General features: G+C 37.7%; 1 protein-coding gene across 1 annotated transcript in view; it reads left to right on the top strand.

Annotated features, from left to right (window-relative positions):
• Positions 1-27,895, top strand: part of ARHGAP42 (Rho GTPase activating protein 42) — a 163,518-nt gene that overhangs the window by 112,046 nt on the left and 23,577 nt on the right. The window contains exons 7-17 of the mRNA XM_082051268.1: positions 4,726-4,830; positions 8,957-9,086; positions 13,161-13,261; positions 15,516-15,625; positions 17,034-17,112; positions 18,105-18,144; positions 19,359-19,421; positions 20,805-20,879; positions 21,529-21,613; positions 22,820-22,878; positions 23,669-23,774. Coding sequence (XP_081907394.1) covers positions 4,726-4,830; positions 8,957-9,086; positions 13,161-13,261; positions 15,516-15,625; positions 17,034-17,112; positions 18,105-18,144; positions 19,359-19,421; positions 20,805-20,879; positions 21,529-21,613; positions 22,820-22,878; positions 23,669-23,774 — 953 coding nt within the window. The remainder of the gene's footprint in view (positions 1-4,725; positions 4,831-8,956; positions 9,087-13,160; positions 13,262-15,515; positions 15,626-17,033; positions 17,113-18,104; positions 18,145-19,358; positions 19,422-20,804; positions 20,880-21,528; positions 21,614-22,819; positions 22,879-23,668; positions 23,775-27,895) is intronic.

Here is a 27,895-nt window from a genome sequence, read left to right as displayed (position 1 = left end):
TGGCCCCGGAGAAGCTAGTGCAAACCAACGTAGCTTTCTGAGGATGTTACGTTTGTTAGGAGAAACACAAACTCCTTCCTAGAGCGCCACTTTGTCCCTCAGCAATGCCAGGGCTTCCTTGGCCTGTAGGAATCCAGGCATGGAGCTCGTAAGCAGTGAACTATCTGAAATGTGAGGGTGGTCCGTTAAATGTCATGAAAGCCTAGACGTGTTTATTTAAAGAAAAAAAGAAAAACAACGAACAAACCCTGCCTGTAATTGCATGCAGTTCCATGACACTTGACTGAGGGTGTTAAACTCAATTTCCTCTTCTTTGTATTTTCTACATTATTAACTGCATTCACTTTAATCTGATGGATAAGTACCTTCTGGTGCTATCTACTTATAAATATAATGAAACCAGGGAGACAAGGACTTCTGGCTGATGTGCTGCAGGCCAAAGGTTAAATTCCTCCCCTATCCGAAACCTAAGTACAGTCTTCTTCCTGTGAGAATGAAATGACCAGGCAGTCTTGAGGTCACCAGCTCTACATAAAAATAAATAAAGTCTCAAGAAATAGCTGGATTTTGTTTCAGGTTCTGTGTTGAAATCCTCGCGGTGCTGGGCTAGTGAGTAGCGTTGTATTACGGAGTTCAGACCTTGCTTTGTGACCGATTAGATAGTCAGACTGAGGTAATTATAAGGCACTTGTTGAAATGAAAAATTGTTGATATGAACACATCAGGCGTTGTATGTGAGGTCTCTTTACACATGAAGACCACTTTGAAATACATTCTGAAAATCTTTTTTGAAACAAAAAAGGGCTGGTTTTATTTTCTTTATTATTTAATACAAATCTTTTTAAAATTATGAGCCTGCCTTTAGCAGCAGTGCCACTTGTAACACCAGCAACAAGAAACACCCACTGGGAGCATAAGCCAAGGGCAGAAGTCCTTGGCTTTTGGATCTTCTCCATGCAGGGCCATGGCTGTACCTGTCCCACTGGAACTGGTGATGAAGATGCATTAACAACACAGGCCCACTGGGTACATGGTGTTTTCTGGTGCCATTCTTCCACGACTACTGACACATACATAGGAGCAAATGCCATCCTCAGTGTAGATTTTTCAACACAGAACTTGAATAAGCTGGTCTAAGACTTGCATATAATAAGCATATTTTTACTTTTATGCCTCTTTTTTTAACTGCTCAGAGTGTATTTGACTAAGAGAACCTCAAGGCTGGATCCTCTGCAGTGCACAACTGCCAGAATACCTGAGCAGTACTTTAACTAAAATGCATTCAGATTTTTCTCAGGGCTTTTTTGCTGCTGTTTTTTTTGCTTTCTGATAAATTCAGCTTTGCTGCCATCTTGTGTTATGTTTTTTTCCTCCTCAGTATTTCTCTGTGTAATCTGTAAAAGCGTTTGGTATGGTGGAAAATTATTTTCTTCAAGTATTGAAGCTGAAATTTAAACGGTTTATAATACATTCTGCAGAATGCCCTTTAAGCTGATCTTTCATTCTGATCATTCAGGCATATGCTGACATACTGAAACTTTCTCCCACTGGTTGCTTTATTGTAATTTTGGTTGCTTTAACATTCAGCTCTGGCTGCAGTTTTGCTGAGTGCTCTTACTGCTCCTGCAGTGCTGCTTTACCTGAAAAGGGTGGGTTTAGCAGCAGGCTCCTACTTACAGGTTAGGTTAATCCATGTCCTTTTGACTGAAACAAGTTGAAGTAAGCTCAGGAGTATTTATGCTGCTGTAGCTGGGGACGTGGATGAGTAACTGGATCTAGACTGGGTTGGGGCTTTGAACAGCTGGAGCCAGAGCAGAGCCTTGGTTATCATTTCCTTATACCTTATTAATAACAAAAGGAAGATTAGTTTTCTGTCTTTTCTTTTATGTAACTCTTTCTAGAATTACATTATAAACCTTGAAATTATAGAACTGTTTCTGTCCACATAATTGGAGATTTGAAGATAAATTGTTGTATTTGGACCTTCCTCAGAACCACCTGAATAACCAGGAAGAGGTTTGCAGCGCCAGGTCCTTAGCTGGGATCATGATTTCAGCTCGGCAGAAAACCATGTATCACAGTATCACAGTATGTTTGGGATTGGAAGGGACCTCAAAGATCATCTAGTCCAATCCCCCTGCTGGAGCAGGAACGCTTAGGTGAGGTCGCACAGGAACATGTCCAGGCGGGTTTTGAATGTCTCCAGAGAAGGAGACTCCACAGCCTCCCTGGGCAGCCTGTTCCAGTGCTCTGTCACCCTTACTGAGAAGAATTTTTTTCTCAAATTTAGGTGGAACCTCTTGTGTTCCAGCTTGATCCCATTACCCCTTGTCCTATTATTGTTTGCCACCAAGAAGAGCCTGGCTCCATCCTCATGGCACTCACCCTTTATATATTTATAAGCATTAATAAATAAACATTTATATATTTATAAACATTAATAAGCTGAGACAATTTACACAAGCAGAGGAGCCTTGCACTTGATGTGGGATGTGGTTCAGGAATTCACACCCCTTGTAGAGGCCCTGCAAAAAGTGAGTGTCAGGAGGATGGAGCCAGGCTCTTCTCCGTGACAACCAATGCTAGCACAAGGGGCAATGGGTACAAACTGGAACACAGGAGGTTCCACTTAAATATGAGAAGAAACTTCTTCATGGTGAGGGTAACAGAGCACTGGAACAGGCTGCCCAGGGAGGTTGTGGACTCTCCTTCTCTAGAGACATTCAAACCCACCTGGACACATTCCTGTGTAGCCTCATCTAAGTGTTCCTTCTCCATCAAGGGGATTGGACTAGATGATCTTTTGAGGTCCCTTCCAATCCCTGACATTCTGTGATTCTGTGTGACCCTGCAATACTCTAAAAAAACAAGGGAGTCCTTCTCCCAGCCATGTCTTCACGCTTCTGCTTGTGCCAGCACTGATGATCTATTAACCTTGAACTGCTTTAACTGACCAACGCAGCAGAACAGCCGGCTTCCTCAGGCAGAGATGCTCACCGAAGGGCTCGGTGGTGCCAGAGCTGGCACAAGAATATGCAGGATACGTAACAAAGCGGAGTGGGGAGGGGAGGGGGAGTGGGAAGGGGAGAGCACGACTCCATTCGGGCACCAGCAAGTCATCACGTTAGCTTCTCTGCCCGCAGTGCTGCGTCCTTGATCCCTCATCTGTCAAGCCGTGGAAGCTTGCACATTGAAGGGTGTGGAATGTCTTGCGATGCTGCAATGGATGGGGCCCTAAAATTGCAAAATGTTATTCTAGCTATTTCCCTGATATATTCATGTTACCTTAGTCCAGCAGTCTCTTAGTGAGCAGCAGGAAAGAGGGAGGCAGAACAGTTTAACTACATTTCAAGTAGGGCTGAGTGTAAATTTAAGGAAAATATAAACACAGTAAAAGCGGCAATTTTATGTTGTTTCACTTTCAATAATCTATAGCACTGGTAACACAAAGAAAAGTGCATTAAATATGAATGATAACATTTTTGTTGCCTGAGTCTAGGCTACTTCAGTAGTCAATGGAGAGAGATAAATGTTTCCATTGGATCATTCATCCCATCCTGAAAGAGAAGCCTGAAAAAAGGAAACAGAATTTTTCTCTCGAATACCTGTGTTTTTTTACTGGGTTAGGAGGCAGCCTGTTACGCAACCTAGATGATTAGCTTTTCAATGGCTGTAATACACTAAGGTAAATCTGTTGTGTTGTTATAGCTTTTGTTATTGTACATCCAAGTTAATATATCTTCTTTTGTTGTTTTGTTTACTTGGATGTATAGAAGCTAAATTATATATACAAAGAAAACAATCCATAATAAAGAATTAAAAGCTTGTTATTTAACAGCAGGTAAGAAGACTTACAACAATGTCAAAATATTTTTTAAATTAAAAATGGAATAAGTTAGAAGGCTTTTAAAACTAGTAGATGGTAAAAATGCATTAATTAGGCAGCTAAAATTAAGTGTTCAGAAAATCTAGTTGCACTTTTTGCTACTTTAACATTATTTAAAAGCAAACTTTAAAAAGGACTTTCAACCGGATACGTGCAGACTTCAACTGTTCTGTTGGAGTCAGTCACAGACATACCAAATAGAATCTGTATTTTGTTCAGAGCAGGAAGAAATAGTCTGGATTTCTTGTGTTGTATTAAGCTGTCCAAAACATACTTTCAAGAGTCTCATTTGTGAAAAATAGGTCATAGCCCAAGCAATTACTATGAAGAAAGAGAAAAAAATATTTTGAAGGAAAAAACCTTGAACTCTGAAAGAATGAACTTGGAAAATGCACACTATCAAAGACTCCACCTGAAAAACTGGACAAAATAACTAGGACAGTGAATTAAATTATTATGGAAATGACAACTTCATGATTCAAAAGCATGTTTAACACCTATCTTCCTTAAGGTGTGACTATGGATTCCTTGTTCAGCAAACCTTTGGAACTGCAAGCAATAAAAACTTAGATTGTTCTAGGAGCTAAGACACAGAATGTTTTTTGCTGATTGTTTGCCATATTCTGCTGCTGAAAACTAACAGAATATCAACTGTCCTTAGTTTTTGTTTTCTAATATTCACCTGAATAGAAAAAGTGTGTAGCAGTTGCTAAGAACTACTTTTTCACTATCACAGTCAATACCTATTCTGTATAAGTTTGTGTATGTTCTATTGGTGTTATGTAGCATTAAGAGCACGTGTTAAAAATATATAATGCTTCTCAATTTTACTTTTTCAGCTCTTGGCCTTTCTTCAAGGATTATTTACATTTTACCATGAAGGATATGAACTGGCTCAGGAGTTTGCACCATATAAGCAGCAGCTGCAGTTCAATTTGCAGAATGTAAGGATGATTTGTGTTTACACCATTTTGTTTGCTAATTTAATTTCAGGATATTAAAGTAGACTCGTAGCACTTTATGGGGGCTCTAAATCTTGCAATGTTTCAGTAAGCTGAAGTCAAATTTATGTATGAATAAGCAAAAGTTATTTTTGGTAATTTAATGTCACAAAGATTTCCGTCAACAAGTAACTTTGGAAAAATTGATCTGCAGAAAGTCAGTTTGTGATTTCCAGGCCAAAATTTTGGGAGCGGGAACCAGAAAAGGACAGCAACCAAGTTTTGATTAGAAAACATAGCAGTCCAGATAGGTTTAAATATTCGTAAATGCTTTCTCAAGAGTGGGGCCTGTCTTGTGGAGTAAGTGTATGTCCCAGAAATGCTCCAACTAGTATAGAATGATGTGGTTTGTTTCTTTAAGATCACAGATTGCCACAAAAACCTTGTCCTGCTGTCTGCTAGCTGACCACTGTATATTAAGTATACTTGGGAAGCCGTGCTCTGGCTGTTCTCTGGATTTGTTTTGTCCACATCAGAAAATTGGTGGGACCTTCCTCCTCGGTGAGCAGCTCTCACAAGCATTCAGTTCCACTGGAAGAAAGGGTCTGTTATTTGTGTAGAGAGTTACTCTCAACTGAGCAGATGAATCTTTTCCTGTAGATTGGTCTGAGTTTGGTGGTAAAATACATACAAGATTAACTGTGCCCAAAAGCACCATTGCCTTCAGAAATACCAAAAATGCATTTAATCAACATACTTTTCTGCTCATCATAACTGCCATATACAAGTGTATACACACATACAAGTGTATATATAGCAGGGTGGGTGTCAGTCTCTTCTCACAAGTAACAAGCAATAGGACAAGAGGAAGTGGCCTCAGGTTGTGTCAGGAGAGGTTTAGGTTGGATATTAGGAAAAATTTATTTGTGGAAAGGGTTGTCAGGCATTGGAACAGGATGCCCAGGGAAGTGGTTGCATTGCCATCCCTGGAGGTGTTTAAAGGACATGTAGATGTGGTGCTTAGGGACATAGTTTAGTGATGGACTTGACAATGTTAGGTTAATGGTTGGACTTCAAGATCTTAAATCTCTTTTGCAACCTAAACGACTCTGTGATTCTGTATTTATTTCACTGTGTAACTCAGATGTTACACATCCAAGGACACACAAGTATATACAAAACATGTTTACACCCGATCTGCATTAGAACTACTATCACTTGCTTTTAAGGCAAAAAGTGAAATTCAACTTGTTAATATTGGGCCAGGCCTACATTTTTCATGACAAGTAACTTCAAATTCCAGTAAAAAAAAAAAAAAAAAAAGAAGGAATTCTGTCATTCTGTTATTTCCTCCAAATGCTGTATTTTTGGGGTGACTCCATTTCTTTTCCATTTCATTCTTTCAAGAAAAGATACTCAACAGAAATTTTGTAGCTCCATTTGAATCCAAAAATCTACAACAGTTTAGAAAATCTGGCACCAACTTTTGTGGATAGTGCCTTGGTCACTGAACTAAAGGAATATGAAACAGGTCTGGGAGTACAGGAGCACCTTTCCCCGCTCAACTGCTATTCCCTGTAGGTTACTGGAAAATAAAACACTTGACATTTTCCCTGTAGCATCTTGCTATTAGAGAGACATATGTTAACTTAAAGTTAGACAACAGCATTGCTTTAGCACTGTTAGTGTAGATCTGTATTCTCAGGAGAACTGCACTCTTCCAGGTTTGGCTGCGATTAAAAACGCACAGCACCCCTCTGTAGCCCCTTCCCCTTCTGTGTTGTTCATATGTACGTATAGATCCCATTTAAAACAGTGCTTCGGGAAATAAGGCAAAACTTTCTACATGATTAACCTTTTCCTTTTGGATCAAAACGCAAATGTTCTCTGAAGGTAGAGCATCTCAGCCCCTTGTCCTTTCAAATTATGTATTTACTAATTTTGGTTTGCTACTGAGACTGTTCCAGATAAAGGCACAAGGGGTCAGTGTTGTTGCACCGCACAGTTTCGGTAAAAGGGTGAAAAATGCGCTTCAGTCCACAGATTCATTTACTTTAATATGGCAAGTTCTGAGAGGAGCAAGAGCCCACAGCGCAGACCAAAACTGGCATCGTAAGCCAGAATATGTTAGTATCTTCTGTGCTTATATCTAGAGAAACGGAACTATTAAAGGATTTTTTCATTTTCAGTGTTAATTAAGAAATAGTTTATCTCTTCTTAAATATAATGTAAGTACAACTTGAAGTTGTAAATAGACTACAGAGGTAGAGAGAGATGTAAAGTTAGGCAGAATTATGTATTATAATATTATTTTTTATCATATTTATACATCAGAGAAACATACATGAAGATGTATGAAGATGAATGGGATGTCATTCACTGCTTTTACACAGAAACTTGGATCCTGGCTGCAGATCTAGATCACGAGCTTCCTTTTACCAGCTGGGCTGTCTACTGACTTGTCAACTCAGAGCATCGCCCAACCTCCGACTGGAATGGAAGGTGTAGGGGAAGACAAACTGAGGACAGTGTTCAGGGACAGTTGTGTTCAGCCCACCTGTTGTAGCTGTCAGAAGTACTCCTCTCCATTACACCGTGTTAAGGTCTTGGAGAATAATTGACCTGAACTGCTGTTTTTGTTCTTAAAATTGTCCTGCAGGTTAGAGCTGGAGCAGTAACAGCCGTAGGAGTAGCAGAGTAGTGGCAGGGCGACAGCTCTTCACAGGTCACCGCATCCTAACGTGCCCTGTTGTTGCGTTCACTGTTTCAGCTGGCCAATGGTGTGCCTTCTATGTCCATTTGGCTTTGTTTTCTATAATTTAATTCAAAGTCCTGGCTTCCTAAATAGTAGTAATTAAAAACTTAATAAAAAAACAGCTATAAGCTCTCAAAATGGGGACATCCATCCTTCAATGGCAAGTCCCTCTTGAAGGTCTCAGAATGACTTCTGTTAACTTTGGTCTGAATTGATACTTCACCCTAACGATATCATCTGGAAAGCTCAGAGAGGAGTTTTACCTCCCTCTCTAATAATAATGTTTATCTTCAAGAAGAAGATTTAACATGTGTGTTATTATACTACTGTGCAACTCCATGAATGAATAAAGAATGAATGAATAAAGAGGGGAAGGTATTTGCCAGTGTATAAAGCCAAGAGAGTACCTTTCTGGCTAGTCAGGATTAGAGTCTGTAAGATGGCTTCACAGAAACATTACAAAAATCTTTTTTCTTTTCTATTACCTGTAGGAACAAAGTGTTCAACATCTGGTATGTTTGTAGCAACCTATCAAACCTCTGACACCTCATAATAATTCTCTACTATATCAGCGTAGGTGTGTGGAGGGAAACCTGGGCCTTACTGAATTCAACAGAAAAAAATGTGCATTTACATGAGTATAGATATTAGAAAATATGAATAACCCACCTTTGTACCTCATTCTTTGCTTGGCCAGATGCCTGGTTACACACACCACAATTAGGACAGACACAGTCCTTACGTGCTTTTGGCACCGTTTGCACAATCCTATCAAAAAATGTTCATGACAGTGTGGTTAACCTGACTGTTCTGAGTCCCGGTAGCTGTGGTATTCCTGCAGATATGGATGCAATTGTGGAGAGACTGCAGCCATTTAGAGACATTAGCCGGGCATTAAACCAAACTCATGTTTTCTGCGCTGTGCTTCGAGTGGTTCAGTGGGATTTCTTACGTCAGGTGTGGGGCTGTGCCATCAGAAGCTTCTAGTTCAGCCTGGCTTCTGTCTGTGGATTCTAGAGTACATGGAGAGAAAGTCTGCAAAATGCTGTGTAAGCATACCTGAAGATGTGAAATTACCTCCTTTCTGAGGTTACTGACCTGCAGAAAGAGGAAAGTTACTATTCTCGATGTTTCCTTTACACTTGTGTGCTTGAGTTCTTCATTACTGTGTTATTCCTAGGCTTCTAGGGCAATGAAGAGTATTATTCTTAATTGCTTTTTTTTTATTTGTTTTTCCTTTTTTATCTCTGGTAAATGCTTCTGTTGGTCTCCAGTACAGTGTCCTTGGCATTATTAACAATTAGTTCTTCATTGTTTTTTGGAACTAACATGAGATAATATGGGTTTTTGTTTGCTTCTTTTTCCGGGTATTAGACCAGGAATAATTTCGAAAGCACTAGGCAAGAAGTGGAGAGGCTCATGCAAAGAATGAAATCAGCCAACCAGGATTACAGACCACCAAGTCAATGGACAATGGAAGGCTATCTCTATGTGCAGGAGAAACGTGAGTAAAACAGATATACCTTTTGATTTGAAAGGCACGGCAACAAATGTAAGGACGAGAAAGTTGTTTAATTAGCAGGACAGCACAACAGCTCTGTGTTTGAATGTCTGCAGACTTCTGCTGTGGTTGCCGTCCAAATGATTGAGAGGTTCAGATGAAGAATAAGTGTTTAACTTCTCAGAAAGCACTCAGAGTAGCTGCAGTCAGATGGGGTGGTGGTCATAACACACAAAGCAACTCAACTCCTGCCCTCAGGTCCTTGTGGGGCCCCTGGGTTCCTGCTACTGGCCACCCCAGTGACTTACTGGTAGCCAGCTCTGCTCTGGCTGGCTGCCCTGCACCTTGCAGTCACTCTAAGGGTAAATAAACATGCACATAATGGAAAACAAAGGTGTAAGAGGAAGAAAAGTGACCTAAATACAGTCCACCAGCTTCAAAATAGCTGTAAATCTATCCTATGTTTCATTCACTTCATGAGACATGAGAATGAAGTGGTGAGCTAAATGAAGGAATAAAACTAAAGTTGTTGAAACTACTTTGAAGAGCCTAACTATACATGATGTTGTAAATGAAAACAGAACAGGAAATATGTGAAAAGTCATATGAGATAATTCAAAACTATATGTCACCTGAAGTATCAGCTGCCGCTGTTTTATACCCTAACCAGTATAGAAAAGCAAGCTAAACTAGCTGTATTAGGTAGGATCATGCAAAACCCTCAGAAAAATAGTTTCCATTACATGGGGTACCCAGATTTGTCTATTTATTTATTCATTTTTCTATTTGCTGTGGAATCAGCCTGACATTAGAAAAGTATATAGCAACTTTTTGAGATAATGTGTACATGCTTGTACAAGTTTGATGTTTGTGCAAAAATTATTAAATACATCTTTACACCTTATTTCTCAATCTGAAAAAAAATAGAAGGCATCTGGATATAGAATTCCTGTGTTAGACTTGACCCCATTTGACCTCAGCTTTGATGAGATCATCTTCACTGCTTCCCTTTTAGAGCATAACTCAAGAGACTACATGGAGTTATAGATAATTGATTTTCCAAATAACATCATGAAATTAATCTTTATTCTATATGTGAGCTAAAAGAAATAAACCTCAATGCTTGTCACCGTTAACCTCAGCCACTTTCGCCCTCAGTAGCACTGAAAGTTTTAAGAAGACCCTTTATATTTTAATTGTGTAATAATGATAAAAGAAACCTGCGTTAAGTGGAAATTACACTGAGCCCTGCTAATGGGGGAAGGAGAAAAGGAGTGAAGCATTGGGCACATGGTGTGCTTCATTAAATAGTGAGAGGCCAACTTGACATCCTCTTACTGAAAAGAAATTTGTTCATTAGTTTATTCTGGAGTAAAGAGTAACAGGGCCTGTGATCTGTGTGTCAGTGGGGAAGGTATTAGTTATGTATTTCCTTGTCATGTGGGTTTACTTTCTTACAGCTATCACCTCATAGGCTCATGTCAAATTTTGGACAACTGGGTTAAATACTTGATATTCTTGAGAGTAAAACTAAATCCAGCATATATTTATTAGTGAAATGCATGGTGGTAAATATGTTTTTTTAAGAAAACGGCAGTAGGCCATTAATTGCTTTTTGTTCAGGTGGACAGTCATGAGTAACTTCAAGTTTCAGTGTAGGTTTCTGGTTACAATTAATGAAAAAACAGGTGACTTCAAAACTCATCTAAAATTGCTTTCAGAGGGCTCATCTTTCTTGTATATGCTAAAAAAGTTAATGAAATGCCATCAGAAGAAAAATCGATTTGACATTATTATAGATTTTGTTTTGCTAAGTGAAAATAAGTTACAATATAGGAACAGAACAGTTAAATTCTGAGGCTGAGTTGACTTGTCAGTTCATGACGTTACTTCCCTGTGAAACGGAGGCAACAGAAGAACTTTCTCTGAGTTGGCTTAACAGACTGTGTACATTTCCACATCTACATTGGTGGATTGCCAGATGTCCAACTTTTATGACCAATGCAAGCTTTTGCATATCCACTACCTTTGCGGAAGGCTACATTTAGAAGACAAAGACATTGTAGCCGCAGCAAAACTACTAGGTTTGGTTTTAACACCTTGCATTTTTACTTAACTGCTGGTATTTAAAATATATATATATATATATGTATATGCATATATATATTTAACTCAGAGTTCTTTCATTTTAAAAAGAATTAGAAGGTTCAGATATACTATACTTTGAAAAAACAAGATCATATTTTCCTATGAGTAACTCCCATTGAAATGAACTTGAAAATCACATGTGGGTTGAAAGTATCATCTATTCCTGTCCTATTCTGATTTTAAACAGTAGTTACAGTACTGCATCATATATATGTATTTTACTTTGTCACCTGCATTGGTGATGGCTCTGCAGAGGGGGACCGTGTTTGAATGCCAAGCTCTGAAGCACGATGCTGTCCAAGGGGAAAGAAACACTCCTCCTTCTTGGTACCTCTTCACACACAGCCACTGTGTTTGGTCTCTGTGACCTGGAAGCTGTGTCAATGCTGGTATTAATGAAATAAATGGGGCTTTTTTCTGCCACTGGGAGTGGCTTACACAGAATATCCCACCCTCTATGCTAAATTTCCTAACCTCAAAAATCAAAAAGCTTTGTCCAAGTTACCTGTTGACTGTGTGTTATCTAGTGACCATGAATGCTGCCAGCACTCTTTATTAACCAGTGCAGTTATAGCCATAATGTTCTGGCCCAAGGGGGAGCAGTCACACTGCAAAAACCTGAATTATCTTGTCCTCTGCAGTGCACCACTCCTCTAGATGTATCTGTAAGAATTTTGGGAGCTTATCTTGTTCTCTGTGCTATAGTAAACATTGTTTTCCAGAAAATTGTGAGAGATCTTGGCTGTACTTCTGGGATATGGAGAGAATTATGGGAATTGTGTCCTCATAGCAAAGAACACATTATAAATACCTGTATCTAAGCTATGTTAGTGGCCAAAGTTTAAAATAGCGTTGAGCTTAAACTTAAGAGGGTTTTGGGTTTAGATTAGTGAATGAAGGTTCACAGGAAGGCCTGAGCAAATCTCTGGGTAATCCAGGAGTGAAAACATCTTCCTCATCAGAAATCCAGTACCTTGCAGTAGGATTAGGAAGTTGTGTGGTGTGAGCTCTCCAGGATAAAGCACACACCCACTTACTTGGGGGTCACTGCAGATTTCATGTGTGGCTATCTCAATCGAAGACTAGTAAATCCATAAGTACATTATACTTTGGTATTGTGGGTATGTGCAGTTGTCAGTTTGTGGACACCGTCAGTTGTACACCACTGTTACAGCCACCTCTTCCCCAGCAGGACCCCTTCCAAGGCATAAAAGGCCGCTGTTTCTGGCTGAAAGTGCCACCTCTACCATCCAGCATTTTATTCCTCATCTCTAAATCACTATTATTTGAGAGTCCACTGTTCCTCACCTTCCTTTCCTTTTCTGTAATGAAATCACCCTCCAGTGCTCAGCTACATAAGATGGAATGTGTCTCTGAGCCAGTGCCATTTTACCCACTCCCTTAAGGTAACAGGTAGAAGAATGGAGTTCCTATGGTACTACCGGAAGCATTTGTTACCTTTGAAAAGAGCTCTGAAAGTAAAGGGGAAATGCACTCTAACTGCATTACTTCATTGAGTTTTCTGTGTCTAATACCAGACTTCGAGGTTTTGCTCAGAGGAAGGAAAGAATACTGAATCCTAGTGCTGCACTTGGGTTGGTAAAATCCTCAACTGTATTTCCTAGGCAGAAAAATCCTCAGGATCTTACCTGTCTCCTGCCTGTCTACCCTAGTAAAATGCTGTTACACATCCAGTTGCCAAAGAAGATCAGTCTGCTGGAATTTTGTTGGGCAACCTCATCAAGCTGCTTGAGAATTATACCTGGAGACCATGTTCCAATTAAAAACTTATTGGAGTTTGGTTTGGTTTTTCTTTTGTAGGCTACATGTAGATGCTGTTGCTTCATTTCTCTACTTTATCTAACTACAACTAAAATAATGATAAAATGCCAAAATAATTATATTTAATGCTGTCTTTCTTTAACCTAGGACCTCTTGGATTTACATGGGTAAAACATTACTGCACTTACGATAAAGGAACAAAAACATTTACAATGAATATAGCTGAAACAAAATCTGGTGGAAAAGTGGTAAGTTTCACATTCATGAATGCATACATGAACTGTATATTCCATTGTTTATATTAAGCATTCAGGAACTGTTCAAAGACAAAAATGTGGTGAACAAAGCATAAAGCTGTTTTCATGCATGAAACAATGCTTGTCTTATATAGTATAGACAAATTAAATATTTAAATAAAACTATTTCTTTATAAACTTATATAAGCTATTTATTAAATAACTTCTCTAATGTGGTAGTTGCAAATGCATAGGAAATCTATCACATTTGCACAGAATCATAGAATCAATGAGGTTTGAAGGGGAGCTCTGGAGATCGCCTAGATTCATCTCCATGGTCAGTGCAGGGTTGAACAGAACAGGTCAGCAAGGCCTGTGTCCAGTCAGGTTTTAGATATCTCCAAGGATGGAGACCTCTCAACCTCTGTGGGCAACCTGTTTCAGCATGTGACTGCCATAAAATAAACCTTTTTCTTAAGTTCAAGTGGGATTACCTGTGTTTCAGTTGGGCACTACTGAGAAGAATCTGACTCAGTTTTCTTTACTCCTTCCCATCAGGTACTTATAGATAAATCACTGGTAAGATCCCCTTCTCCAGACTGAACAGTCCCAGCTCTCTCAGCCTTTCCTCATATGACAGATCACAGAATCACAGAATGTCAGGGATTGGAAGGGACCTCAAAAGATCACCTAGTCCAATCACCCTGCCAGAGCAGAACACCCAGATGAGGTCACACAGGAAGGTGTCCAGGCTGGTTTTGAATGTCTCCAGAGTAGGAGACTCCACAGCCGCCCTGGGCAGCCTGTTCCAGTGTTCTGTGACCCTCACTGAGAAGAAGTTTCTTCTCAAATTTAAGTGGAACCTCTTGTGTTTCAGTTTGATCCCATTACCCCTTGTCCTATCATCGTTTGCCACCGAGAAGAGCCTGGCTCCATCCTCGTGACACTCACCCTTTATATGTTTGTAAACATTAATAAGGTCACCCCTCAGTCTCCTCTTCTCCAAGCTAAAGAGACCCAGCTCCCTCAGCCTTTCCGCATAAGGGAGATGCTCCACTCCCTTAATCATCTTTGTTGCCCTGTGCTGGGCTCTCTCCAGCAGTTCCCTGTCCTTCTTAAGTCCTTAATCACCTTGGTAGCCCTTAGCTGGACTTGCTCCAGTACATCACTGTCTCTCTTATACTGGGGAGCCCAGCACTGGACCCATCACTCCAAATGTGTCTCACTGGTGCTGAACAGAGGAGAGGGGTCATAGTAGGAAACATCCTGTTGTATTAGGATGTAGTGTCAAAAGCCTGGCTAAAGTTGAGATAAACAACATTTGTTGTTCTTCCATCATCCACTGAGCCATCCATTACATTGTACAGGGCTATCAAGTTGATCCTGTATGATTTCTCCTTCATTAAATTCATGCTGACTACTTCCTGTTACCTTTCTGTCCTTAATATGTTTGGAAATGTTTGCCAGGACTATTCACTTCGTCACCTTCCCAAGGACCAAGGTGATGCAGACTGGCCTGTAGTTTCACATAGGATGAGAGGAGATGGCGTCATGTTGCACCAGGAGAGGTTTAAATTGGATACTGGGAAAAATTTCTTCACAGAAAGGGTTGTCAGGCACTGGAACAGGCTGTGGGAAGTGGTGGAGTCACCATTCCTGGAGGAGTTCAAAGACACGTAGATGAGGTTCTTAGGGACATGGTTTAGAAGTGGACTTAGCAGTGCTAGATAACAGTTGGACTTGATGATTTTAATGGTCTTTTTCAACCTAAACAATTCTCTGATTCTGTATCCTTCTCCTTGCCCTTCTTAAAGACAGAGGTGACATTTGCTTTCTCCCATTTCTCAGAAGCTCCACTGACTGCAACAGTATTTCCAACATTATAGAGAGTGGCCTCATGATGATGGTGGCCAGAACTGGGAGTTAGTCAGCTTTCTTCTTTAGAAATCTTTTTATATACATGTGAGAGTTGACAGAGTTATATGATATTCATTCTAAGTTGTTGCATATAATCATGTTATATATGCAGACGTTTGTAAAATTTTGAATATTTCTGAAATATAATGATCAAATAACAAATGTGACAGAAAGCTATTAATTTAGTCTTCTTTTATATACAAATAAATTCTTGTGTATGTTCCTAAATAATTTTAATCCCTATTTTAAGGCATATTCTTTGGACTGTTCATACAGTTGAATTTAAGATGTGAAGCCAAGGTATATCAGCATACTGCCTGTGCTAATTTTGGTTTGGTTTGTTTTATAGAACGGCCTTGTCACAAGCTCACCAGAAATATTCAAGCTCAAATCTTGCATCAGGAGAAAGACAGATTCAATTGACAAACGTTTCTGTTTTGATATTGAAGTTTTTGAGAGGTTTGAATTTTTTTCATTGTGTTGAACAAAACTGCACAGAATAATGTTTCATCTGAAGTTCTTTAAGTTCTCATCAAAGAGATAGTTGCAGGCACTTTTCACATGTTGTTTATTCCTTTAGGACATTTTGATTCATAACAAATATGCATGGCCTATAAGTTAAATGCATTCTGGAAACTTGGGCAGAAGATTGAAAGGGATGTAGAATACAAAGTTGCTTGGTCATTATTGTAAGGATATAACTTTCACAGCCTGATAGAGGGTTCACTTTTCCCATTGATTTGATATTCAGGAGGAAAGTAGTGAATTTTTGTACAAGTCAGCAGAGGAGATAAACAAACAACAAAATACCCAGAAATTTTTGGTGAGAGTTTATATACAAGGGCAACATTAATGTCTTCTGAATGTCATGTTGGTAAAAGTTGGTTTTCTCCTAAGAAAGAGAAGATGCAGTGGCCAGTACTGATCTCAGTAATGACTAAGAATGTGAGCGAGTTCATATAAATATAAACAGTGTTGGAATACTGTCTCGTGAGCATTCTATGTTGGCAAATCAGTGAATTAGTTTTAAATCGTTTCTTGAAGAACGCATTTGCTTGTGATCACAAATAGAGACTAATTCTTTGTATATACATGTCTGTTCACGTAATTATTTCAGGAACAAAGATTGAAATTGGTTCCCTTATCCTCTCTCAGGTTCCCATGACCCTTTTTCTATGCAGTGTCAAAGCTTCATCACCAGAGAGTGTATGCCATGTTTTTCACCATGTTTTTCAGTTAAAGCAGAGCCCACAGAAAGAACTGGTTTTTTTTAAATCTCTTGCATAAAAAATTCCTTCACTGTGATAGTATTCAGATCGATTGGCTTTACATCTCCATACTTAACATGCTATTTCAAGGTGCTCGTTTTAGGCAACCATTTTAAGGCACACTTCTTTTGACTGGCTTTGAATGTCCATATTGTGTTATGATTAAAAGTACCTACTTATTTTCATTTACCATGAAAGGAAGGTAGATAACCAGCTCAGGCATAGACATATTTAATCAAATTCAGCTGAGGCATCTTGCTCTTAAGTTTTCCACCCTCAGCATCTCCCCACTGAAAAATGGGTTGTATTGGATCCTCTTTGTGGGTGTATAACTCATCCTGCAATATGGAGGTGCCTGATACCTATTAGAGGGTTGTAGTGCTTAGACATCTAAAATTATGTGTTGCAGTACTGAACTTTTAAGAAACAGAAATGTTTTTAAATCTAGCTCAGAGTTACTGTGTTATGTCAGAAGCCAACAAATTTACTTAACTTTTCTGCCCTTTATGTATTCACATCAATATGCATTTAGATTCTGACTTTGTATACTGTTGGAGAAAAAAAATAGTGACTTCAGTATATATGTATATTTTTGACAGACCTGGAATCATCACACTACAAGCTTTTTCAGAATCCAACCGAAAACTTTGGCTTGAAGCAATGGATGGAAAGGAACCAGTAAGGATGGTTTTTTTTTTCATTTTCATTTCATTTTACAGTTTTGTGGCACATGTATTAAAGAAAGAAGCTAGTATGCATTTTAGATACTCTGTTACAGTATGGGCAAATACAGTCCTGTTCTTTGTGAGACACTATCACAGATACACAGTGAAGATAGGTACAAAATAGAAAAGCAGAACTATTAGTGAATTTAAGCCTTTAGTTGTATATTATTATGTTAGGATATTTAATGTTTGAGTAATATGATGGCATATTGTCTAATAGGATTCATGGTTCAGATCACATTTGTGAAGTGGTAGTTTCTACTCTGATAAAGACAAACCATCTTTTGGGCAGCATTGTGAGGTAAACAGCACCATCTTGAAAGTTACTGCAAAGAACGTAAAAATGTGTTGAAAGCTACTAAGGGACAGTCTTGTGTGAGATTTCTTCCCACTATTAGTCTGTTCTTAAAATAGTCACTGAGTGAGGGTGATACCAGACCTGTATCCAAGGGGAAAAAATGTTTGGTCGATTTTATGAAATAGCTGAGTGTTTTTACAAGCTTCTTGCTAGACTGAAACAGTACAGAAATTAGATCAGTAGTTGTATTGAAATTTAACCTATTTAATGGAGTCTGCAAATCTGACTTCTAACACATTTTAGTGCCCATAAATTTAGTGCTATTAAATCCTAAGTCAATCTAGAATCTCAAGGCCAGTCTGGCTATGTTTGTGGGACCCACCCTGCTGGCCCTCTGCCTTCTCCCCAGCGAGGAAGGTGACCAGCTGTGTAAAACTGCAAACACAACCAGAACGGGGCTTGGCCCCCTCTGCACCTGCTCAGGTCCGGGCACAGGGCTGTTATTCTGGGTGAAAGGCCAGGCTGGCTTTCCCCTGCCAGCAAGCTAACACACAGCATGTTGCAGCTCGCTTAAGAACTGCCAACAAGCCTGGCAATAAAGAATTTAAATCACAAACACTGACATGTTGCGGTTTTATTTTTTACAGATCTACACGCTACCAGCCATTATTAGCAAGAAGGAAGAAAGTAAGCTCTTTTTTTATGTAGAGTTACCAAATATTGCTAGATGTCTGTAACTTCCTGGTTTCTAGATGTATGCGTGTGAGATTAATTGTTTTACATTTTCTTTCTATTGCTGTGAAATAACTGTTTGTTGGCTTACATGATTGGGTTACACAGAATCACATTGCAAGCTGTGTAAACTGTGCGAAAGCCTTCAACTTTTGTACTACTATGAACCTAAATTGGGAGAAATTTGATTGGCTCCAGAGCTACAATATATTTAACAAATCTGTAAAAAGTTTCTATCAGTAGTCTATCTGCCTAAATGTAAATACATGCCAGTGTGTTGAAATAATATCCCATATGGATCACATATTTTTGGTTTTAGGTGGATGTGTATCTGTTACACATACACTAAGTAATAAAATGATTATATTTAAGGGTGCTATGAGATTTATGTGTATAATTGTATTAACATTATATTAACACATATATGTTAACATAATATTAAGAAAAATACATAAAAATAATTTACATGCGTGGGTGTATGTATCTCAGAGAGAGAGAAATGAGTCAGATAGGGACATACATCTTCATAGCAGGTATATTTGAGACTCTGGAAATCTAAAATTTAAGCCACTACCTCTGTTTTTCTTAGGATGGTGTTTATTTTAATGGTGATACATATGCTGCTTTAAGATCTTGTCTATACAAGTAGGTGGAGCAGTGAGCATCGAAGATACAAAAGTTGACTAGAAGTACATTCACTAGAGATAAGCTCACTAATTAAAATCAATAACAAAGATCGTTTTCCTATGTTAGCGTTTTACAAGCGGTTATGTGCATGTGCAAGGAACAAAGAATGTTGTCGTATTAAAACCAATGAATATATTCTGTTCATAACGTAGGTCCTGAACTGTTAAAGGCATTTTCTTGAGCAGAGGAGTACAGGAATCCGCTTTTAAAGCAACAAGGTTTCAGCTGTATTTGTAGAGGGGCTACTGGTTTCTCAGAAAAAAACAGTACAATATTCTGCCCAGAATGAATCACTAATGATCAGAAAGTTGGATTTCAAGTGCTAAGGATTTATCTACAAGAATACTATTACAGACGGAGTATCATAATCTCATGGACAGATGTGCATCAGTCCTTCTTGACTAACGTGATTGTAGCTAAACAGGGAGATTTTGTGTATTCCTACATTAGAAAATAAAGAACTTTTTTTCTTCTTTTTATAGTGTTCTTAAATGAAGCAGGTTTCAACTTTGTGAGGAAATGTATTCATGCTGTAGAAACAAGAGGTGTGTATTAAATAGCAAATTCTGTATTAGATTATTATGACTATTTTTTCTCAAATATTACTTCAATTAATTCTACATGTTTTACAGCTGTGCTTTGAAGTGTGTCCATCGTTTGTTTTTTTACTTTTCACATTTTATCCATGTGCTTTATGCCTATAACTGTTGCCACAAGTTCCAACAGCATTTCTTAACTTATCGTTTAAGTGGGTTTTTTAAACATTTTCTGTAATTTCATGTTACTTAAACAGCTTAATAGTTTGACAGGGGGAATATACAAAAAGAATAATCAGTCTGCTGCTGAGGTGATACCTTGCAACTCACAGCAAATTTTTAATTAACCCCTTTGAAATGAAGAGGTGTGGGTGTATAATTTTCCATAAAAAGTGGGAATCTTTTCCTGCCCGTGCACTGAAGTGCCGGTGTGCAGCTCCCTTCTGATCCAAAAGCTGTGCTTGGCCTCTCTGGGCAACACTGAGCCCAACATGAATTCAGTTTCACAGGTAACAGTGTTATGTAGCTTTGGAATCATTGCTGACTCAGAGCTTGCGTTTTTTCCTGCTGGGGAGGCGGAGAAAAAAGTTTTCAAACCAAATCACATACATTATGCAAGTGAGATCAGACTTTGAAATGTTGTCTTGGAATTAAAATTGGGCAATTTTTAAATGGTAAGACCTAAAGTGGGGAGCAGGCAAGACCACTGGTTTTAAGAGGCAGTTAGAAACAATAAAATTAACATCACTGGAATACTGAAATGCTGTGTTGTGAAGGTCACACTTGAAACCTTATTCTTTTATTAGCATCTGTGCTATTAAAAAAAAATTGAAACATGGGTAAATTGGGACTTGACTGTCTCTTTTGCATGGGGATCCATGCATAACATACAAATTCTCAACTGAGTTGTTGCTGTGGTATGCTATGTATGTTTTTATTTTGGGTACCATCATTATTTCTCTGTAGATGTCAATTAGATCTTAATTGGAAGGGACGATGTTCTAAACAAATACAGATGTATAGTAATTCCACTGAAGTCTAGGTATGATAAACTTGCTTGACGTGTAATGTGTTTTAAGGCTGCTTTTGAGTCTTATTTTTCACTTTGCCCAGTGATCTCTTTGTTGTTTGCTAGTATGGGTAATTTCTGTTTGAAAGGGTACTGTTAATGTAGGACTGTGATTAGTGTAAGGTATAGTGTGGATTCAGTGGAATGCATTTGTTAATATCCCAGAAGATCATTCAGTAGGGTAAAGCAGTACTTTAGAACGTAATTGTACCATTTCCATAAATACATACAGATGATTTGAAAACATACACCAGAGATACATCAGCGTATATTGAAATAACCATATTTACATTATTTTCATTCCGTTTGTTTTCCCAATGTAGGTATTACAATCCTGGGGCTGTACAGAATAGGAGGTGTAAACTCCAAGGTGCAAAAGCTGATGAATACCATATTTTGTAAGTATCTGAAGTGAACCTTTGTCAATATGCAGCGTATGTGCTGTGGTCCCTTTTGCCTTAACTGCTGTACACAAAAGAGTGTGTCAGTATATTTACAATTTCCTCTAAATTGAGTTTGCAGTCTTAAAATGAGTGATCCATCTACCTAGTTTCTTGTATGCATCAGCATTCAATTTCTGCATGCAATCATTGATATACATGAGCAAAATATTCGTTAAAAAGCATTTATTTTACCTTTAAAGTTCTATTTGGCATATTTCAGAAGTATTCCAAAGCTTAGCTCTGTAACACAGCGTAATTCTGTTTAATAGACAGTTGTTCTAGTCTTTTACATAATTTGGCTCTGTAATGCCTGTATTTGAATGTCTAAGCCAAATATAATAGTAATTCTCTGTTGACTTGGGCTTACTTTACACTTTGATGCAGTGCATATAGTTATTGTTTACAGGTACTAAATAATGCTGAATTAATTTTTACTAATACTTTGGCAGAGATTACAAGTTTCAAATTGATCTGATTGGTAGATAATTTGGCTAATAAGTAATCACATGAACTAAATGTCTAATTTGTTAGTTTCTGTTTTGCTGCTTTTCTAGTTAGTGTGTTTGTCAAACTATAACACAATCATAATTAAAATTTCTACCAGCTCCTAAGTCTCCCCCTGATATGGATATTGATCTGGAACTTTGGGACAATAAAACAATAACAAGCGGACTAAAAAACTACCTCAGGTGAGTATGATGCTGCACAAATATTGATATTATTTTTCTGGCCCATTATTCTTTTGCTTATTAAAATCGTATTACACTTCTCATATCTTTTAGCATGGTAATAATTGAGTATATTATTATCTCGCCTAATATCCATGTGATCATGTATGATAATAAATCTAAAATTTGTCACATATTTTCTGCCTTATTAAGATAGTCATGCTTTATATAGCCCTAAATTTGCCAGAATTTAATTAATTGCATGTTTTTATTTAAAAATGTTTAGGTTAACCACAAAGCGTGTTGTGCAGAGCCTTTCTTTTCTATATCCCTTAAGCTGGTGTACTGTGAGGTTTCTTGGCATTATTGTTGCCGCAGAATAAAATCTTTGCAAAAGCGTATGTTTTTATCCCTCCAACATTATCATTTTCTCTTAAAATTTTTGCCACTAAGAGACAGAATTTTCGAGAATTATGGTACTTGCAAGATAACACCCTTTTTGGATGTCAATATATAACATTCAAAATATATATAACATTCAAAAGAAACGTAATAAAAAGCATTAAACCCAGATGATGAGTGTTTTGTGCCTTCTAAAAATCTAGATTTCCTCAACTGCTCCTCTAACAAAGGGCAGCATCACAGAAATCCCTATTAACTCTGGAAAACATACCTAGGATTTATAGTGAAAACCTCATTGAAAAGACTGGCTTTGGTTGAAGAAATTTTTAATACATCTTCAGAAGCACAAATCATTGCAGATGCTGTGTGCTTGTGTCTGTAAAGCAAGTCACAGTCTGCTGGTCAGAGTGACTCTTCTAGGATTTCTATGATCAGAATTTTGGTCCCAAATTTCATCATGTTTTTGCCTTTCATTTAAAAGATGGCTTGTGCAGCCCACTGTGCCATGTTCTGCAGCTGTATTTATTCCTGTTCTACAGCTTGGGAATCAGAAAACAGTGAGTCTCTGTGCTGAAGTCAGTGCCGGTAATAGTTCCCTTATTAATTTAGATGGTGATACCAGATTCAGCTCAAGAGATTTTCAGACTATGTACGTGACTGAGTTGTATATTACTTGTAATCAGTCATCACTGAATTGGGTTTCCTAGGACATACCAATATACTTTCTGCAGATGTTGAGGGCTGTTATAATCACACCCATAAAACTTAACAAGACTTTGAGTGATGGCTCTCTTTAAAATTTTCCTTTTAATATTTTACAACCAGGTGTCTTTCAGAACCACTGATGACTTTCAAGCTGCACAAAGATTTCATTGTTGCTGTTAGTAAGTAAATTAATAAATAATTGTTAATGAAAGTAATATTGTTCCTGACTCGTAATCTCCTCAGTTTCTATCCTTATTTTTCTCCTTGATCTAGTATTGAGTGATCCAGCCATGGATCCGAGTTCTTCATGTCACTGTATGTGACAGCACAGTGCCACATGAAAGCCCTCAGAACAGAGAAGTCTCACTAGATGAAGCTGTTCAGTGGTTTGTTCTGTGTGACTGCCTTCTGCATGGAATTTTGAACCTTGATTTATATGCTGATTTGTTTTATATGGGCTTATAACGCTTCTATAGCATTCATCCCTCTGATGCAGGGACCTTTATTTTCCCAGTTTGCCTTGAGAAATGCAGTGGGTGATAATGATCTCCTTTTCACAAATGGAATAATTAGATACAGAAATAGTAAGATGGTTTTTTATAATGACATCAGTTTAGAATTTGAAGTTATTTCCCCATTCTGGCATTGATAAGAATAAAAGACATTTGAGAATTTTAGATATTTCTAATATCAAGGAGTAGAATCTTGGATTTCAGTGAAATGGCATTTGACATTAGGTCAAAATCGCTGCAAACTTTGTCGGTTCCAATATCAGTGATAACTACTATTGGTGAGTTACTTGAAATACAGATTTCAGAGTGTTGTAATAAATGTAATAAAATCATCCTCATCATTTTAAAGGCTTCTTGTAATGCATGTGTGTAGTAATGTACAGGCATTGGTGCCATTTGTGGTCGTGTCTTAGCACATGTTCTAATTTATCAACAATATTTGTTCCCTGTTTAATAGAGTCAGATGACCAGAACTACAGAGTTGAGGCGGTACACGCGCTTGTGCATAAGTTACCAGAGAAGAACAGAGAGATGCTGGACATCCTTATCAAGCACTTGGTCAAGTAATTATTTTTTATTTTTCTCTTTCATATTATTGTAAGATGTGATTATTTCTGCTTTAGATTTGTCAGTGTTGCTTAATCCATTCTCTGTGCTTAAACAATATCACTAGAAGTTGCGTTTTGTTTCTAAAATGCTCCTCTAAACGTAGGTGAAGAATACTCACCATAGAAACAAAATAAAAAAATAGCACCAGAGCCACTGAGATGACAAGTTATGTTTATGAAGTGAACCCATTCGATGTCTTAGTCCACATTCCTGTTTACTACGGGAATTGACACTACTTAAATTTAGGAAACGCATAAAACTCTAGTAGAAAACACTGTCTTGAATCTGACTCGAGGTCCCACACTGTTTCAGAAATGTATGGAGACTAATATGATAATACTTCGCCTTCATGTTTGATCTTATTTTTCTAACAGTTCTGAAGTGTAGTTTCATTTGGAAACAGTAATTTGAAGTATTATTATTTATATTTTTGATATCTATGGAAATGTCCAGACCCACTTTTGAATCTCCTTTGTTTCATCGGCTTCTCTGGGTATTAACTAAATGTCAGATTGAAAAGATTTTGCGTTTCTTTGAACTGATGACCCCTTGTCTTCACTGAATTACACTTGGCACGTGCTGTGAGACAAGGTTTCATTCCCTGTCTATGTCAATAGTTACGATGACATGCCTTTATTACATTATAATTTATCATGTTTCTGCATCAAATTTTTTCATATCACTTTAGTAAATCTTTGGCCAGTTTTCACTGGCATTTGCTGAATATTTTTTAATATGTATTATTCTTTCTCATTTAGGATGCTGTATATTCTAGTACATTTATCAATGATCTGAGAATGTGACTACTGAAACAGCAGTTGTTCAGATCAGGCCCGCATGACTGAGATATGTAGAAGACATAAGTCCATGTTGTTTTCATTCTGATCATTATATCCCAGCTATTCTGCTTTTTCGATCACAGCTGGAGCCCCAGCCTGCAGGGAGCTGTCTGCAGTGGAGCCTAATGCAGTTTTGCTTCCTCTTATAGACATGAAAACTTTGAAAATTTCTTTGATAGGAAATCATTTAGCCCTAATAAATTATTTTTAGCCCTTTATGCCATTAGCCCCCTGTAGAACTAACATGTTACCAACTTGCTGTGAATGCTCCCATTGCAAAAACCGATTAGGCAGACCTTGCATCTTGTCACACATGGGGTAACCTGGAGAACCAGATGAAAACAAGTTTCATAAGCTTTCTTACTCAGAGTTTTTTGATTAACTAAAAACATGTAATGTCTCCCCCTTTCTAACCCTGTAAAAAATTAAAACATTTACTGAGGGATTAATGATTTCGTAAGAGCTGCTGGTCTGGAAGCCCCAAAATTAGCTATATATATGTCCACATAGGAATTGACTTATTTGTTGGCCGAATTAGTTATCGGCAAACATTTCTTTCTTGACCTTTTTTCCTGGCCTCTTTATGCTCAGTATGACATCAGATGCGTTCCCAACAAAAAGCTTTCCTGCAGTATTCTCTTCATTAATTGTTCTCTTTAATTCTTGACTATCATATATTTGATAAATTTAGAGTTTTATACTGAAAACTTTCAGTTCTTTTCTTTCCTTCTAATTTCTTTAATGATTTGCCAGCTGTTGTTTATGCTAGCAATTCTAATGAGACTGAATTCAAAATTAGTCTCTGGAATGTATTAACTATCTTCCTTCCTCATCTTTTTCCTTCCACTGTGTAGAGATTTTTCAGAGTACAAATGGCAGATAAAGTGCATAATTTTATGTAAATGGGAAAATATGAAAGAAAAAAAAAAACAACCTCCTGTTTCTTCATTATTTTGTTTAAAATCCAGTTTCAAAATGTACATCCTTTCCCTATATTTCTGTTAGCTGTTCAGTTCCTTTATGTGTGGTTTTGTGTCTAGCTGAAAATACTGTACCTTTAACTACAGGTTATAAAACAAGGATAATATGATTTCTTCTTGGTTTACATCTTAAGGGCTTTACATCCCTACCTACCTTGACTTTTGTGTCACTGTGCAAAATTAAATATGATCTAGATGCTGTGTGCTGTAAATCATTCTAAAAACGAACAAACAAAAGCAGCAAATGTTGAAGAGCAGCCTGCAGAGAGGTGATACTGCATGAGGATATACTCAGTCAGCAGCCAGACAAACATGGGAAGTTTGGTATTATTTTCAGATAGGTAACTCATTTTTTTGTTTCAAAACCTTCGTAGTCAAATTACCTGTCTACTTTAAAGAATAAGTCAATTCTTTGGTATGATTTAATAACACCATACTTTTCTAAGTCAGGAGTCTACAGTCTGGTAGTATCAAAAATTTACTGGTGATATATCAGAGAAAAGAGATTTTGAGGAGAAAGCAACTGTATGTTAATGAATGCCTCACCACTACCTGAAATGCACGATTACCTTGGCCTGTATCTGTTCAACAGCCCAGCAACAGTAGGAGTAGGTCAGAGAAATTGATTATCAAAATGATTCACTTACAGGCCTGGGTTTTTTCTTTTCTTGCAAGAAATTGAGCCTTTGAAATGCTCTGTGGAGAGCCCTTTCTGGTCACAATGTTATTAAATTCACCATTCCTTTTATTAACCAAGCTACCAAGTTTGTAACCAAGGAAACCCAAACACAGGACACATGCTACTTTCTGTCTTACACTGTAAGACTATAGTGTTTATGTAAGATACCTTAACAGTTACTGTGTGGCACAAAGCAGAGTAACATTGCAAAGGGCTATTTTTTTTTTAATTTTTCTAAGAAACCTAGAGCGAACTAATTCAAAATTCTATTTTCATTAGAATACTAGTGGACTTCCCCAACACCCCTTAGCCACCTAAGCCAAACATAAGATCTGTCACAGAGAAAATAAGATAATTGGCTAAAAAATTGCTTTAACAAGATAGTTATTTTCATGATAACGGCTTCCAGATAATGATCTCTGCCAATGTGTCTGTCTGAAGTAAAATTTTGGAAAGTGTTTTTGGCATAACTTAAAGAAGCAACATAGGAAACACCTAAGAAGATGGGCATTTATTTTCCTGCAGTTTATGGTCACATTGTCTCCAGTACAAACCCCTTTCCTATATTTCTCCTGCTTCTCAATCTAAATGGGATGCTGAAACATTCCTGTTCCATATACGAGGGGAGGATTAGTTCATTGTAGAAGTAATTGCGTAGTCTATCTCACCTCTGTACCAAGGTAATCCTACTGTCCTACGAATTCTGTGTGTCCTTAGTGCCCAGTCATCAGTGAGACTGAGAGAAAACATAATGTGAGTCCAGACTTGAGTTTGATCCTGATCTTAACAAAATCCCCCAGTAGCCTTGGGAAAATTTGATTTTCTTGGCACTACCTTTTTTATCTTTGTAAGGGGATAGTATTTATTTTATTTGCTACCAAAGTCTGACATCAGATAGTTCATTATGCTAATGCTCGTATAACATTTTAAGAATAAATCAAGCCAACTGAGAGTGTTATTGGAAGGAGAACATAGCAGATGTCTCCATAAACCTGATTAATGAAGGCTATCAGAGAAAACCAGAAGATAAAGTTTGCTCATACCTGCTAGTCTGCCAATATTTTATAGATTTTAAGGTTTCTTAATTTTAAAAGGTACAAGGGTTATTTTAATTATGTGGGAAATAGCTAAAAACACTCAGCTTGACAATGGTTGAAGATAGTGAGAAGGAAGAGGAAAATGTGAACAAGTGCCTCAGTAACTGATTCTATTTGGTAGCAGATTCAGTAAAATAAAGCATTAAAGCAATTATCAAATCTCTACTTGGCATGATATTTCTCAGACATGAGGCAATAGGGCAGCTGTGATTGGGGAATGACTGGCAGTTATTTTGAAGGACTTACAGTGATACAGTTTTTACTTGGCAAATCTTATTCGTAAGGAGGGAAAGGGGGTGTTGAGGATTACTGGTCGGTGGTTTTCATTTTACTAACTGATAAATTACTGAAAAAACTAAGTTTTTAAATCCTACATAATGAAGAAAAAGTACAGAAAAGGTACAGTAAGTGATAACAGAATATACAGAAGAGGTTAATATATTTTAAAGCCAGATAATTTAGTGTTATCTCTACCACAGA

The sequence above is a fragment of the Streptopelia decaocto genome, assembly GCF_964273445.1.
Source record: "Streptopelia decaocto genome assembly, chromosome: 1".
Taxonomy (NCBI): domain Eukaryota; kingdom Metazoa; phylum Chordata; class Aves; order Columbiformes; family Columbidae; genus Streptopelia; species Streptopelia decaocto.
Note: the sequence above shows the minus strand (reverse complement) of the source record. Positions and strands in the feature narration are given on the sequence as shown.